Source organism: Psittacula echo (assembly GCF_963264785.1).
Source record: "Psittacula echo genome assembly, chromosome: 7".
In the NCBI taxonomy this organism is placed as follows: domain Eukaryota; kingdom Metazoa; phylum Chordata; class Aves; order Psittaciformes; family Psittacidae; genus Psittacula; species Psittacula echo.
The window spans coordinates 34,685,636-34,703,079 of record NC_137740.1 but is presented as its reverse complement, the minus strand read 5'-3'; the positions used below and the strand labels follow the sequence as shown (position 1 = coordinate 34,703,079).

Here is a 17,444-nt window from a genome sequence, read left to right as displayed (position 1 = left end):
CTTCAGTAGGGGAAGAATGTGTCAAGCTTCTAGCAAAAATACTGTTAATTTTCAGATTCTTCAGTTTTATGAAGGTCTGATTTAATTTTGTAGAACAGAAATAAGTGATACACAACCAAAACAGATAAATGGAAGTAGCATTTATTTCTGAAGCACTGAACTCACAATACAATGTTGTACTGAAATAGAAACTGTAAGTAACTGATGCTGCAGGTTGGTTAATCCTTCACCCAGACCCACGGGGAACAATGGTATCACACAAGAACACTCATTAAGAAAAATCTGCAGGTAACAAAAGGTGCAATTACAAGCAAGTTCAAGCAGCATAGTATAAGGTGCTTTGTTTCAACATCTGTATGATGGATTTATCCATTAACAGGCAGATTAAAGAGATTTCACTTCTACAGGATCATAACAAGGGAGAGAATCTAAAATTCATTCACATGCCAGTTGGTAATAGGAAAGTGCTTTTTTACAAAAGAAGATTCCCAAAATGAAGATCCTGTTTTTACATAGTTCACCATGTGCTCTTCAACTGTAAAATTTCATTTTGGGGTTATAATGTACATTACTATGTATCAATTATAGACATAAGATTTAACTGTAGAATTTAGTGCTCCATGGGCTAAAATTTCCTATAAAAGAATATTCCAGTATATCACTCCATAAGAATACACAATCACATCTCAGTCATATATTAGTCTTACAGTTTCACAATATATCAAAGTCCAGTTGCCATTCTGATTTATTATTTCACCCCACATAGTGCTTCTTTCACCCAGTCTGTGAAAAATTTCTCTGAGGTTTCACTGATGTAACTTTAAGCAGTAGAAAATGGTTTGGGTAAAATCTATTAAAAAGGCCATAGAAAGGACAGTAAATGATCAAAAACTGGATTTTAAAACTAGCGCAGTAAGAGGAGGAGATGCTTAGCAACATAGCTGGGAGTGCTTGGCACCACATCTTGTTTCATCCTTTATGCTGGAAAAATCTATTTGGAGGAAATTCTATGTTAAAAGCAGGAAAGCATAGACAATGTTAATGTGAAAAAGCAACCTTAAGCAACTGCTTGCCGTTATCTCAAATTGCAATTGCTGTTATTTAGCACTTGAGATGCTATAGGATAAGCCATGTCTAAACACATTTTTTTGACACAGCATTTCTTCAGGTTTTGTATGAACTGGACACCCACTGAAATGGGGTTGACAAAATATTTATAAAAGATCCATTTAAAAACTGGCAAATACCTCAAATACAGCAATGCACCAGGCATTGCAGATCGTGAAGTAACTAATCCCTACAGACTTGACAGGCAAGGGAAAACTCCTAATTTAAAATTAAACATCAGATGAAGGCAAAATTATTTCCAAGAACACTTCAGATGCTTCTGTTTTGTGTGGTTGGTCTCACCCTTCTGATTCATTAAGGTCTGTGGGTGATTCACTTCTTGCAGTTCCAGCTGGGTGAGGCTGCTGACATACTTTATTTATCAGTGTGGTCCGGCTTATCAACCCCTAATTAAAATTTACACAACCCCATCTATCTTTCTGTGGCAGAACTCCCATAGCTGCTGCAGTGCTTCTAAAGGCATTTTAAGGTTTTAAAATCTTAGCTTTTACAGGGAAGCCATAACACGCAGCCAAAGCAAATATTAACATAGTGATGTTATGGCACTGCATCACTATCAAATCCATTCTTCCATACCCTTGGGGAAGAAGGGCCGAAGAGAAAACCTTTTGGCTGTAGTGGCACTGCAGGTCCTCATGTAGCATCCAACTGTGGTATCTAAGCCTGCTAAGTAGCTATTTCAAAATATATTAATAGCAGCTCTCCTTGTAAGCCCACTTTTATCCTTGATTTTTTCATGGAGGGAGATCCTTCCTAATAACTAAGTCTTTTCTTTGTGCGTTTTCTTTTGTCTGTTTCTGGGAAGTCCTAAGAGTGAACCCCGAGTCCAGCCATACAACCATAAACCATTACTCTCTACAACAGGGTCTCAGTTTCATTGCCAGACAGAAAGAGGAGAGACGCCATGCTAGGAAACAACTACAGACAACCACTGAGCTATCTCCTCAGTACATTACTTCTTGTGCTGAGCCAGTATCTAATGGCCTTATAGGATTCAAACACTTTAGTCTTTAATTCTTACAGGATTATTTGATATTAACGGCAACAGCAGCTAAAGTGTTAACCCTTTGTGAGGAACTTCTGTACTTTCCTCCTATGAAGGATCCCTTAAAAAAAACCCCATACATTAATTTTAATGAGATATTCTGTGTCTTTTAAGCCCTAAATAGAAGTATTTGGCACTCATCAATAAATCCTTTCTTTCTTTACACACATCTTTCCTGATCAATACTGGTTTGTTAACACTGTGACACAAAGACTACTTAAAAAGGAGGCTGGGTGTGCATAGTACCTCGTTGTTCTTTCAAACATCCAACTTTCCACAAAGCTGCCAGAGGACAGCTGCGTCCTGGCTGCTAGCACACTACCCAGGTGGCTGAGGACAATGCACAAGCCTTACCACAGGTTGACTTGGCTTCACTCACAAAGTAGATATGCTTCATGAATCAGTTATATTTGTGCTTTAGCCTAATCCCATAATAGCAAGCATATGTGCTTTGGTACCTACAACCAAAACTGTAAGCCTTTTGACAACCCTACAGAACAATACAGTGCTTTTTACACCCAATTAAAATGCTCCAAGTGTTAATGTGCTACACTTTAATGATATTTATCATCACTATGAATGCACAGTTCTGCTGAAATGATACTTCTTTCTAGATGGAAAAAAGATCCCTTTAGATCTCCTTTTTCTAGCTCCTTATTGTGCACAGTAATTTGGGATATTTCAGCAGGAAGCTTTAACAATTTTTAACTTGAAATCTGTTTGTAACACTGACTCCTGGAATTGTGCTTTGGAAAAGCTAGAGCAGTGGTTACAAAAGGTAGACTGTGAGCTTACTACATACCTCCTATTTCCTTCTTTTTCCTTCCACATCACTGTAAGTGATCAGTAAATAATACACACAACCTTCAAGGGAATGAGCGGGTGTGTGGAAGTTTCAATGCAGAGGTTACAAAACCCTATAAAGTGGCTTTAGGATGGGGCCTTGAATAGATGTGGCAGTGCTGAGCACGAGACCCTGGACACAGAGGACAAAACACTCCAACCAACATAGCTGACACCCATCAAGGCAAAAGCATGTTCAGAAATTAATTCACTACAAGCAAGTACTATACCCAACATTGAAACTACACATTCATAGCTTCGTTCCTACCTGTTCTACTTGACATTCAACAGGAACAGTGTCTTTAAATGAAAATACTTTAAAATGTTCTCTCCATCTCTAATAAATTAATATGGGTAAATGTTTAAAAGAAGTATCCTATGTTGATTCCTTCGCAGAGTCATTATCTGCAATCTAGAGCAATTGATGAGTAAAAGTCTAGATACAGAGTTGTCACTTAACCAAATATGTGACATTTCTATGCAATATTGCTAAGAAAATAACCCTGCAAGTGTTTATACACGTTTAATTTTGGTATGAGTAGTCTCAATACAATCAGGAGAACTACTCATGGTATAAATTACGCAAATGTCTAATTATTTGCAGAACCAGGACTTGCAATATAGCTGTCATTGAATTCTTTGATCACATTTGTGAATGTGTAAGAAATTTCTTAAGCTATTGAGCTACAAGTTTGTGTATCAGTATTGTGGTATTAAGATGAGAAGTGTCATCTGAAACTGGCAGTAGTTTTAACTGGTATGCCAGGCAGTGACACACTACACCCAGCAGCATCTTACTACATAAAAAAAAAAAAAAAAAAAAAAGAAAAAGAAATAAATTGTTTTATACGTGAACATTTCCTTACAGCTAAGATCAAGGTAAAGAAATTACACAAAAGCTGTCATAAACCTGCTTATTCCATTCCTTTCCTCTTCCTGTCACACCTGCAGTTAGAATGGACTCCATCTGTTCTACCCAGAAGGTTGGATTCCCACTCGTGATTTGTCCAAAAAGAAGTTGGGAGGAAAAAACTGCTTTCACAGGAAAGAAATGGGGAAATATATGCTTGCAGGATATAAACTTTCTTTCTGAGATACCTTACTGACACAAATCTAGCAAAAGTTTTGCCCTCCCCATCAACACAGCTTCATTTCTGAAAAAAAGTATGCTGGGTTAACAGGTAAAGGATGGATTTACAATGCAGTCCCCTTGAAAACCCTGGTGATAAAAGACAAATGGCAGTTTAGTTTGACAAGATGGTTATTTTTTACTCTCAATATAAGCAAAGGTGATAAAAGTCTTATAAATGTGCCAAATATGAGGCAATGGGAGCTGTCTGGGAGAAGTTATCCATTCACTGGCAATGCTTGTTTTTGAAGAAGCAGCAGCCTGGAGCTCCCAGAGGAGGTGTCCGAGCTTCCCTGTCAGAGTGATCTGCTTCTGCTGCAAAGCAGGGTTGCTGAGTGATAAAAACTAGATTAAGCAGATGAGTCTGCATACCCATTTTGCCCATTCAGGTACATTCCTTTAAAAAACAAAAACTCTGAAGCCAAGACAAGTGTAGTAGTTAAAACTCTCTTGGAAGAGATCCTTACAGTCACATTCAGGCTAGTGCTCTGCCAAAGGGTTTTACCCTGAGCTAATTCTGCAGTCTGCATTAAGGAGCTGATTAGGAGGTAGACCAGTAGAGAAAAAGCCATCCAACATACCTCCCTTTTGAGCTAAGACCCTACAGCATCCTGTAGTCCTTTCTATAGGAATTGAAATATTGCAGGGATTAGGACGAGATGTAGCCCACAACAGCAGCAGTCTGAATACAGAAAACAAAACCTCAGGAGATAAAGCTAACAGAAAGGATTTCTTGTAGACGCACCCAGCAGAAGCAAGTGTTAAAAAGTACTCAATTAAAATCTGCAATGCTTCCTGTTTTGCAAGAGTTCCTAGCTTAATTTGTGGGGGAAAGCCATGGGAAATGGTCCCATAAACCTCACTGATCTGAACAGAAACAAGCGATTGGTATGTACAATGGTTCTGGAGGAATATTACTCCAAGTATTGTATTGCTTTTCTGAGTAAACACAAAAGCTTCTGACGTAGACTTCAGTTGCACTTAAGTTTTCCAGCATACTTGCACGTACAGCTGTGGTATTTTTTAAAACTAATTTTACTGACACAGCTCTACTGGCTACCACTCCAACACCTGTGCATTTCTATCAGCAGAGGTAAGTGCAACTGTGTCTGCTTGTAAGTTAATGCCAAAATCAGTGAAGCAGAAAGAACTTTCAGGATACATAAGGCCTAAATTCTTAGTTGCTGCATTCATGAATATTTAGAGCATAACTCACTATCTGTGGCTCTCCAACAACGGGGAGTGTAGCGTACCAGAAGAACCAGAACAGATGTGCATTAATCAGGTCTACTCTGAGCTCCTGGCATCTGTCAGTGATTATGTCCAAGAGTTGTACATAAGCACTAGCTGTAGAAGGTCTCCAGAAGCTGTCTAATAAAGCAAATTAGAACAGCTGTGAAATTTTCATGCATGTAACACTGTGGTTAACTGCAGGTCTAAATAAGACTCTTAAGTCCATGTTTTCAAATATGCCTTAAGCCATTATCAAATTACATTTACGTGTACTTGCTTTTTACATTGCCAAGGGGCAGCACAATCAGAAGACAGATTAAAAATTAGCCAGTGAAATTTTCATATAAAAATAATATAACTTTAAGACAAAATCCAAAGAATAAGTATCTAAGATATCTTTAGTCTTCAATTAGCTCATTAAAACAGAACATATCCTTTAGAACATATGTTACAGATATGCTACATGGTTTATCTTATAGAAATGCTACAAATGGGAACCTACTGTCTCCATCATTTGAGTATCTTTCCAATGAACATTGCCAAACGTTGAACCTTCAACTACGAAGTTTATTTTACAACAGTAACTGAAGACAGAAAAAACAAATTAGAAAGTGCTTAGCAACTTCCCTCCAAAATAAACCCAGACATCAATTAATTCTCTACAGCCTTTGGTGACATTTGGATAAGGCTCTCACCACATAATTAGCGCATGACAGCAATGGGTTCTCTTAACTTGGAGCTTCAGTGGTTAATAAATTATTAATAACATCTGCTGTTAGTAAGGTCAAACAGTTGTAATTAAAACCAATGATTAATGTTTATCTCTGGAAGATAACAGCAGAAAGTTTGTTAGTAGAAACAAAGCAAGAGTCTAATTAAAGGAAAATGAAGCACAGTTTTCTGTAATCCCAATTTACTCTTTAAGGTCATCAGTTAAATAATATACATACTAATCTACCTGTCATAAACCTTCCTTTCAGCCAGTGTATGTGCATTGACTCCTTTTGATCTAGGTCAGCAGTTCTCAAACTTTAGATCAGTTACTCCTTTTCAGAAATACTTTACAGTCACCCTGAATGTCTCCCTACACAATCATACATTATGCATTCATTTGCATAAAATACAAAATACATTATTTGCAGACACATACACATATTTAATTCAAATATACACAACAACTTTATCAGCACATGTGCCTTTCTTTCCCTGTTTAGGGATCTTGGTCTGTACATAAGGGGAGTGGAGCTGCAAAAGGGCGGGAATAGAAGGTACAAAATACATCCATGAACATCCATACACATATGATGGGAAGTAAAGGCTGAGAAGGTGCTGCTGCCTCAGAGCTCAAGCAGCTTCTGAGAGTGTCAGTAGCTGGGGAAACGCATATTTTTTCTACACAGCATGCGAGAGAGGGAAGATGGAGACACTAAAATCCCACCGCCTGGGGCTGCAGCGTTGACATGGAAATCTCCTGCTAGAGGGAAAAAGCAGGGCCCCCAGAGATTTCCTCCAGAGCTGCCTAGGGGCAGCACTCCTCCTGCTGACCCACAGCTCCAGGCTCCCTCACTGCAGCAGCAGCCACTCCTACACCCAGCTCTGAAGGGACCTCAAAGAGCAACTCACCATGCTCCTTCCTCAGACTAGTGCAAGCCCAGCTCATGCTGGCCAGTGGACAAATAAAAGGTGCTTGGAAGCTTCCAGTGAGGCAATGGGAATGCACTACAGAGAAAGACAAGTCAGAAGAGGTATCAAGAAAAAGAGCATCTGAGCTATGCCATCCCTTCTCTACCTCCAGTCTTTGAAGTACACTTGTCTCAACATGAGCTAATTCTGGCTGCAGTTTTCAGCCAGTCACACCTAGGCATTTGGGAACCTGAACCCTGAGTGTTCTCACGCCTTCTCAGGATCCATTCTGAACCCCCATTTGAGAACTGCTGGTCTAGTGTAACTAGCAGCATGCAGAACTACAAACCTAACAATTTAATGCCCTCTTAGTGCATAGCAGCATACAAAGAGTAAAGTAACATGTGCTTCAGTTACCTCTGGCAAGAGTGTCAAGCCATTGCATTTCAGTAGCCTGATGATGAGGATTTTGATGAGGCGTCTACATAGTTTATAGTATTTCCAGACTTCAGGAAAATACTACAGTGGCAGAGATGAGGGTAAGCCTACACAAGGAAAACTAGCTGCCAACCTACCCCTTACAATTTGCTCGAGACTAAAAGAAACAACTGAATGCATAGCATTTTACCATTATTAGTACTTCCACAAGGTCTGTGGACAGTTCTGTTATTTCAGTCCAAAACCTGCTGTATGTGGCAAAAAACTTTCAGAATACAGCAACACAATTTAAATGGTGTTTAGGCTGGGGTGGGTGCTGGGGTCTTAAACTTACAAAGTACATGTTGGGGAATATTTAATCTATCACAGCATATTTCACTTCATGTTTTTCCATGAACTACCACTTCAACTCAAAGTATTACTCAGGCTTTACCATGAACCTATTAATTGTTGGAAACTACAGAGTATAGTAGTATAAACCTGGTATAATCAAAAGTACATTTTAAAGTCTTTATGTGGGGAAACCCCCATATATTTAACAAAACATCACAGTAACACTCATGCCACAGTGAAGACGTTGGCATATTACTGTCAGTTCTGTCACTGAGAAACTGTTGTTTAAACCTTCATGTTCGCCCCCTAGGATTCTTTCAATGAATTGATACGTGCACAGATTTTCAATGCAGGTCCAAGCTTAATATTCATTGCACTCATAAGGTGATCCTCCTTCAATAAGAGGAGAGCTTGTCCATCAATTTCTTGTGCTCTAAATTCATCCGCAATATCTTGACAACCTACAGGGAAACAGAAGAAAGAATTACTGGGTCAGAAATGTGCATTCTTAGATGCAATGACTGTCCACACTAGAGCTTTTCAGCTACACAATTTCCAGTGCTCATCCCTTCAGCTTGACCTAAGACACATGTAAGAATTCAGTATTAGGATGGGAACTTCTGAGACAATCTGAAAGTAATTTTTACTACAGCCTCTAATTGTATTGTAATTATTGGACAACTACTCATTGGAAATTTCAAGCCTTAACAAAGACATCTTTCTCATTTCATTAACAGGAACAACCACCATGATCTCACAGTTGGAAGAAACTAGCAAAATACTGCTGAAATAGCAATCAAGTAAGAGCATAATTCAAGTGGGCTCTTTCCAGCACTAAAAAGATACATGCATATTCTACAACTCACTGAGAAAATTTACACCGCTACAATTTCCAAAAGGTGTTAATTCCATCTGTATGTTACCACCACTGGGCTAAGTAAACAGAACTCTGATTTACGACCTTTAGCATAACTATCTCACGAAGACATTTATCATCAGTTACCTCAGTGACTATTCTATACACATCAGCAACTCACTTCACAAGTGCAATTTTAAACGAGTTAGATTTAAAAAGAAATTACACTCTTTTCCTGAACATGAAACAATACGATCTCAGGTTACTGAGGCCTACAATGTAAGAAAAAGGACTGTTCATGGGTTGGACTGTCCCAGGTAATTTAGGGCTCCTTTCCACTGAAGAACACTGTGAAAACACAAGGCTCCTCAAAAGATGTTCTGGAGATCTGTTAAGCAGAAACAGTTAGTTATGCCTGGCTGTGCGGCAGCTTTGTTACACGGACAAAAGTCTTCTAACAATGTGAATAAGAACACTCATTGTCAGTTGTTTATGTGAAGCTTCTTTCTCCAAAGCCATGTTTTTCATGTTTTTCATGTTTTTTTATATACTTAGTTCTCAATTCCCTGGTCTCTCCATCTACCTCAGAGCCTTTCAGACACATTTTAATTTGTGCTCCACTTAGCATTCCTGCTTTCAATTATTCCTCGGTTAAGCCTTTTTTTGGGAAATTTTATATTTTCCACTGTTTTAAAAGTATACTATTTTAGAGATATGAAAATACTGTGAAGAACTCCTTTTCCACCCCAGATGACAGCAACTAACTAATTTTATGTTCTTTTGTTCAGATTTAAATTCTAGAGAGACGAGGTAGTCCAATTTCCTGCTGGATTTAAAAACATATAAGAGAAACCGAAAGGACATGTGGAAGAAAGTATCGAATCCAAACCTTAATTCATTTGGATTATTACTGTCTAGTGGTCATAACGTTCAAGGTTGGACAATGTTAGCTTTTCACAAAGACAAAAGGACAATTTTTCTCAATTATTTGTTAATTAATTTTAGTATTGTGTTAATACAGGGGGGAGTTTGTCACAAATAGTACTTCTATAGCCACTAAAGCCATTAAAATGTTTTAGTGCTTGCATGTGTCCCATAACATTTACTTCCAATATTTCGGGTGCAGTGATGCACTCGTGCAGCCCAGCTACAAACTGTACCACACTCAATAAGAAAACATTTTTCAGGAGCCCAGAGTTGTCAGAGAGCACCCTGGAAGAGTGCTGCCAATTGCAGCTACCAAATGAAGATAATGCTGCCATTAACATGAAGAAAAATCTTAAGACAATTGACCATTCTTAGGAAGATTTAAGAGTTCTGACATCATAACAAAGATTATTATATATATGTTGACAACAGACAAAATTATGTCTGACTTGAGACCTGAACATGGCGATTGTCACACCATAGCATTTACAAAGGAACTGAGAGATCAAGAGGTTTTACATTTAGGAACAACAGTGGTCATATTAAAATAGATTACTGTTTGTAGTTGCAGGGGTTTTTTCTTTAAGCAGGATATGAAGCATTTCAATGAACTTCTCCTAAAATACTCTTTATCAAAGTGATTTTGGAAAAGCAAAGGATGAAAGTTGAATGTATTTAAGTCCCTTCATCCAAGCACACCGTGTATTCTTAAGCACTTTAGCAATTGGTTGTTGTGCAATAACTTAGCTAAAAAAATGATGGGCAGTGTGTGAATGACCATTAATTTTGCAGCTGAAGAAAGAAAGGAGAAACAAATCCACTGGGGCTTAAACTGTTGCTGTCTCTTCCCCCCAAAAGAAATGAGTGTCCACGAACTTCAGTTCTCCAAAAGGCTTCAGAGGAATTCAGGGAAAGCCTGACAACACTTGACTGCAGTTAGGTCTCAGCTACAGACTCTATGCAGAAAGCGGTAAATCAAAACAGATGTCCTTAATGTTTATGAAAAGCTGACAAATCACGGTCTCCTACAACATGGCAGATGGTCTGCATGGACTGCTCAAAGTATATATTGCAAAACAGCATAATGAAAGCCAATTATATTACTTCTTGTATCATTCACCTCTGGTAGCATCTGAATAATTTTTCAAGAGAGTGACTTGAGAATATATTGAGCACAATAAACCCTCAAATTGCCAAACAACATGAATGTATCTATATAACAATAAAAGTTCTGGCAGGTTCTGAATATCATTTTAAATACCTATTGAACTTATTTTTTTTTTTTTTTAAGAAGTATTTTCCTTAATATGGATGGGAATGACTAATTATAATAAATTTTCATTAAATACAGAGAAATACGAAGCTGCTTAAAATCAAAGATTACCTCATTTATAGAATACAAAAATACCCACATCAAAATAACCCAGGTTGCACAGCTGGTAAAGTATTGTAAAAGTAACGGTTTCAAAACAGAAACCACATTTTAATAATAATATTTTTGTTTTCATACGTGGAAGTGAATTGTGTTTATGTGGTATTTTAAGTTTTCTAGGACAAGAACTACCGTTTATTCTTTGCAGAACCTTGGATCAGGAATTTACGGAATTAACTAGAGCCTCAAATCTATAAAAAAAGAGCAGCATTATAGTTACATACCAGTAACACATCTGTAGTACAGAAACATGAATGACCATGTCTCAAATCTAAGGAGCTTTGCTTGTTTTTACAGACATCACTGCAGGTTCCCAAAGCAGATGATGTAACTTAATTGCAGTTTATAACCTATCAGAAGAAACATACTTCATAGTTTGTCATACTTGAAGTATAAGTATGTCATAATTGACATACTTCAAGGATGACTTTTGCTGATTTAAGACATCCCTTACTTAATTCTTTGCCTGATCCACTTTATAAAAGATTTTTTCATAACCATGTGTATGACTTAGCAATGCATTCCTTACAGGTTATCAACCTGACGTGATACACACACAAAAAAATGGTTTAGCATTCCAGAAGAATTAGAAAATCATGAACAAACTTCACCTGGTTTCAATGTTTTGACATGTGAGTTACATGGGTAAGCAACAAAAATTCTTGTATGATTGCTGTTGTGGAGACCTGCCTTGTTAGCTGGAAGGGTTACAGTATCTGATCAGATAGAACGGCGTCCTTGGGAAAGAGGGGGGAGTGAAGCTTTAAAGCTTACGATAGTTAGGAAACAAGACGTGTCAAATAACCTGAAGATGACAGAAAGGTAACTGTCAACACTGAGCTAAAGAAAAGGTTTGTAAATAAGGAGAAAGAAGATTATTTTTTTCTGAGAATAGACTGCATCTACCAGTATACAGAGTCTATACACAGAAGTCCTCTGCATTTCAGTTACTGAGCAAAGCTATGCAAAACAGTTTAACTTCATAGATGAAACTTGCTTATTCTTTTTTGAATGACTTATGTCAGAACAGGTCTTTCAAATTTTTCAGTTGTATGAAGGGAAGTAACTCTCTTCCTTTTTCTACTAAATAAGCAGTAAGTAAGGAGGGAAGAGAAGAAGCAGGCGTAAAAGGGAGGAAGTGTGTCTGATCTCTCACTGACCTCTTGAGAGAAGTCAGACTGAAGGGAGGAACAGCTCTAATCTCCATCAGCTGGGATGCAACAGCAGGAGTGGGACTAGTTCTATCAACATGGGATTTGTGCTGAAGGAACAAGCAAGAGGAAACAAATCACATTCCAGTTTCTATCACCAACTAAGGAGTACAGCGGTTCTGTTACCACACCATCTCATCACACTGATGTTAAAAAGCAAAGAACTTCACTGTTAAAAAAGAAAACCGGAACGAGTCATTGCACATTACATACCAGGCAAAGAATGTATAAAGGCCCAAACTTCATCAACAGTCCATACTGAAGGGTCAGCTTGCACCACTGGTAGCAAGTCAATGCTCTCTGGTATTTTCCTAATTCTTAGTTCCCTAAGTTCACGTTCTCTCTCTCTTTCACTCTGTCTTCGCAGACGAGTGGTCATGGCAGCTGGAACAGCATCTTCATGAGGAGCCGTATCTTCTTCTGGGGATGGATAAGTAATGGGAAGCTGGAAAATTCAATACAAATACACTACCGTATTAGATTTTATTTGTAACTCCGCAAACAATGCCATAATTTTAAGCAAATATTCCACAGACCTGTCTAAGAAAATGATCTCGTGACGCCCCATCAGGGCCACTTGGTCGACGCCCGCGTCGCCCAAGACTTTGGCTATCTGATTTCCGATTCCAGCGACTGCTCTTGTCTGATGTAAACAGCCCAAATTTCTTAGTGCAACTAAGGCTGTGCCTGAAGAAGCAAGATATATTCAATAACACACTAATAGTTTTTTGGACTGATTTCAATCAAGTAACCATAAAATTACAGTGTTGCAGAAATGCTGCCTAATTAAAGACAACAGTTGTCACAGAAACACAAGAGAAAAGTATCTCAAAGGACATTTACTCAAACCCCTTGTTCTTGATGCAAGATCAAGTGAATCTAGGTCATCCCTGGAAGATATACATCTTTTCCATTCTTCCATGACAGAAATACTTCTGCATTTTACCATGTAGGCTGATCCCTTCTCTAAAAGGTTGGCTAAAAGCCTGAAGTCACATTGTATCTTTTGCTTTCATTTTCCCTAACTAGCTGATACCTAGGAAAGGAAAAGTTAAAAGAGGATGGAGACAAAAAAAATCTCATTTTAACATCAATGGGACAAATCCCCTCTCAAAATTATTTTGCTAGTAGTGTCCCAACAAGTACCAAATAAAAAATACACATTCCCACTACTTAAAATGGGAATGTTTCACATGGAGGATTAAAATAGCAGCAGACATAAGAGAAAGGTGGTTTCTAGGCACACTGATGCAACAGAAAAACCAAATGGTGAAATGAAACTATTCCCCATTTCTAAACATCTGGGGTTAAATATAAATTTTCTAGTTGTAATGATGCAATATTTTACATTAAGATGTTGACTATGAATTCCTCCTCTCCCAACCAAGCCAAAATAAAAGCAGCATTCTAAACTGAAAGAGAAACAGAAACCAGCCTGTTTCTTCTGCAAACCACACACAAGCAAATGGCATCACATATTTTCAGGAAAGGAGGAGCTTCAGAAAACACGAAATTATTTATGCTTATGAACATTTCTATTTTACTTTATGCACATAAAGAATGTTTACACTGTTATTAAAACCATTTAAGAATTTTTTTTTTTGTCTATGCAGCATTTCAATTATGCCAAGATAAATTCAGTGTGCTTTTTACCCTAGTATCACAAAACAGTGTAAGAAAGCCCATCCAGCCCAGCATTCTTTCTCTGACATTGCCCAACAACAAGAGGAAGACAACAGGAACATGAGAAATCTGTAAAATCTGGTGGCCTGTGAACCTCTGCACTGATTTCCAAACTTAATAACCCTGAAAGAATTTCTCTTCCATGACACCGCTCACCTTCCCATAAGTCCAACAGCATGGCATCCTCTGTAAAGAGGTCCTCATTTTTACTGGAATTTCCCTTTGTCTATCGTCTTAAAACATATTATAGTCTACCATAACTCTTTGTACTCATATACTCTGCAAATGCAGGTAGCAGGCAGTTATGTTTTATTGTTCCTTTATTTTTCAACTCAATATATTATTTGGGTGCTATTCCATTAAGCAGATACTGTCAAGCACTAACTAGACAAAGTACCTTTTCGCACAGGATGTGGAACAGAATCTTTTTGACCGTAGAAACTTATTGGAGTACCCCATTTTCCCACAAAATTCACACTTCAGAAGATCATTTTCAATTTCATCCAGTCCTTCTAAAGAAAGGAGTGAGACATAAGGAAGTCAGCTTCAATGACACAAAATTATGTTCAAATTTCTAATCTCAAGCAGGCGGGCAGAAGACTTTCAAATACCTAACCATTTAATTAAATACTATGATTAACAGAAAACTGTGCAAAGCTAAGCAAGTTGTAGATTATAATTCCCTATAGAACAGATCTTGAGCAAACTGAACCTCACTGAACCTTCAATTAAGTTATTCAATGAACTTTATCCGCTCTTTTGTTAATTTTCAAGCCATCCATGAGCAAGTATGCCCTCAAACATAGCAAACAATTAAGAAGAGGTGTTACAGTCCTCATGAGTTGCTTATAAAGAGTTCATTAAGAGAACTGAGCATCCACGGTCTGAATTCAAGCTCTCTTGTAATGCCATAACATGTTAACCTTTTAAAATAATTTCTTTCAACTGCTACAACCAAAGGGACTTGTGAAAGTAAGACACTGAATTTTATCTATGAAAAAGTTCAACTGTATACAATAAAAAAACCTCCCACAATTACAGCATCTACTAATTTAGTCTACTGTTACAGAATACTTTTCTGTTGTGAGATGAGGATTCACTTTTCCTGCTCCTTGTGAAAAATTCAAACACCAGCTGAGAGAAATATGAGTAAAAGAGCAGAACAGCTCAAAAGAAAGCAGGTCAAGGCAGCATACACATCACATGCAGAACATCTATGCTCTCTTTTGATAGAAGTGTTTTTAGTGGGTAAAGCATGGTTTGTACATAGTTTAGAATAATGCCACCATATCTGCAAACCAACTTAACTTCTGGCATGGAAAAAAAATGCCAAAACCTACCCTTATCCTCACATACCACCTGTGAAATATATCATAAGGAGCAAAGGAGTGAAACTGGCATAAACTGAAAGGTAATATTTTGTGGTCATTCAGGTCAAGTGAAAGAACTGCACACCACATAGCTGTAATCATGGACAAAATATATGGCTCAAAAATTCTACAGAATTTTAGAGGCCTAAACAAACACACATTTCTTCCACACTTCTGATTTACCTGAGTCACTGTTTCATATACTTTGCCTCTTGCTATTCTCCTCCCACAATCATACTTTTAATTTTACATCATCAGTTGAAAAAACTGCAAACTAGCTTTTTGTTTCAAACTCTTTGTAAAGCTTTGATGTCAGCTAATATAAGTGCAGACATCAAAGTTTAACTGAAAGATTTTAACTATGAACATGTAATTCTGTTACAGAGATTTTAACTCACTAAACTGCTTGCACTGACGAGGTAAGAAAAACTAGTAGTGCAGCAAAGAGCTCAAAATACTAAAGAGGGTATTTGAGGATGTAACTGAAGTCAATAGCTCTTCTGGCAGTCTGAAAATTACCAGGTTGCAAGTCTCCAACAGAGTACATTGGTATCACACAGGAAATAAAAACTGGAAACAACTGGGGTTGTTTAGTCTGGTGAGGAGAAGTCTCAGGGGGATGTTATTGCTCTCTACAACTACCCAAAAGGAGGTTGTAGTGAGGTGGGGTTTGGTCTCTTCTCCCAAGTAACAACCGATAGGACACCTCAGGCTATGCCAGGGAATGTTTAGATTGGATATTAGAAAAATTTCTTCACCAAGAGGGTAATGAGGCATTGGAACAGGCTGCCCAGGGAGAGGGTGGAATCACTGTCCCTGGAACTGTTCAAAACCACGCAGCTAAGGCTTCTAGTGACATGGTTTAGTGGTGGTCTTGGCAGTCCTGGGGTAATGGTTGGACATCATGATCTTAAAGATCTTTTCCAACCTAGCCGATTCTATGAATCTAAATGGGAAACATAACAAATCTGACCACCTGAAATTAAATACCAGAGATGAATCCTTCAAATAAATAACCATCTCTCAAATAACCCCAAACAACCCCAAAGCACCCATTCCCAAGCCAGGTCATGCTATGTGGAAAAAACTGACAACAGAGTGAAGTGAAATTTGATATTAAGAGCCTTCTCTTTTGCATATTAGGTGTTTCTACCCCACAAGCAATCATACTCTGGTTTAGTATCAGAAAATCTTCTTTGCTCAACTTCTACATACATGGATGTGTCTCAGTGTTGGATGTTTCCTACTAGCTCATCTAATGAGGAGTTGCAAATTGCATATATAAACCTAACACCAGCTGTCAGGAACAGTAACTAAAAACAAAACCATGAATGTTTCAATAAAATGACAGCAAGCTGTTTGAAATGTGAGAAACAACATAGTGTTAATACTGAAAAGTTCTTAGGGAATGCTACTGAAAACTGAATTAAGATCTACTCTAACAAATTAAGGGCAAAATAACTGTTGCAAACAGAGCTTCACAGAAGATACGCCAGATGGCAAAAAGTTTCTCTTGTTTGAAATACACTGGGTGAAACAAGGCATTAAAAAAAAAAAAAAAGGTGTACTCTTGATCAAGAAAGCAATTTTATTTTATAGCAATTTACTAAGCATAGTCATGAGCTAAGGGATTTACCAGTTTCATTTTCAGAAAAGTGGTAGAAAAGTAGTGTAACTCAATTGAGCTGTAAAATAACCAAAATATGGCAAACAAGTCAAAATTTACCAAATGATTACTTTTTTTTTTTTCCTTTTTTGAAGGCTCTTGTGTTTGATGCTTTCGTATCAAAAGGCTTCCCTCTCAAAGAACTGTTTAAATGGAAGCCTTCACCGAGAGACTATACCAAAAAAATAACAGCAATTTCAAATTAAATGAAATAAAGGCTTAGAAAACTTCCAGTGACGCTGCAAACCTTCACTATTAATACAACAGATGCTTGCCTTCTGAAATTTAGTCTCTCATGCCTACGTGAAGGTTAGTGAAGAATAAGGTACGGGCCTCAAATTATTTTCCAGTAGAGTATTGTGTAATATATTTAAAAAATGGATTCTGTAAAAATTGTTTCTTCATTTTTCTATGTAGACAAATTACAACATAAGCAAAAGAAAGTTACAGTTACAAAACACAGCATTTCAAATATCTACCACTCCCTAAAGTCAGCTGTTACTGCAAAATGAAGCAGGGATCTGAGA

The 17,444-nt window shown here is 37.6% G+C and overlaps 1 protein-coding gene across 8 annotated transcripts in view; it reads right to left on the bottom strand.

The window, feature by feature from the left end:
• Window positions 1–125: 125 nt before the first annotated feature.
• The window catches only part of PHC3 (polyhomeotic homolog 3), a 40,297-nt gene continuing 22,978 nt past the window's right edge, over window positions 126–17,444 (bottom strand). For 4 of the 8 annotated variants that reach the window (XM_080623111.1, XM_080623113.1, XM_080623112.1 and 1 more), the window contains 4 exons: window positions 14,279–14,393; window positions 12,735–12,885; window positions 12,412–12,643; window positions 126–8,233 (listed from right to left, as the gene is read on the bottom strand). In XM_080623111.1, coding sequence (XP_080479237.1) covers window positions 8,079–8,233; window positions 12,412–12,643; window positions 12,735–12,885; window positions 14,279–14,393 — 653 coding nt within the window. In that variant the 3' untranslated portion in view covers window positions 126–8,078. Of the gene's footprint in view, window positions 8,234–12,147; window positions 12,249–12,411; window positions 12,644–12,734; window positions 12,886–14,278; window positions 14,394–17,444 lie in introns of those variants that run through there. The other 4 variants (XR_013957406.1, XR_013957407.1, XM_080623115.1 and 1 more) reach the window with 4 other exon arrangements.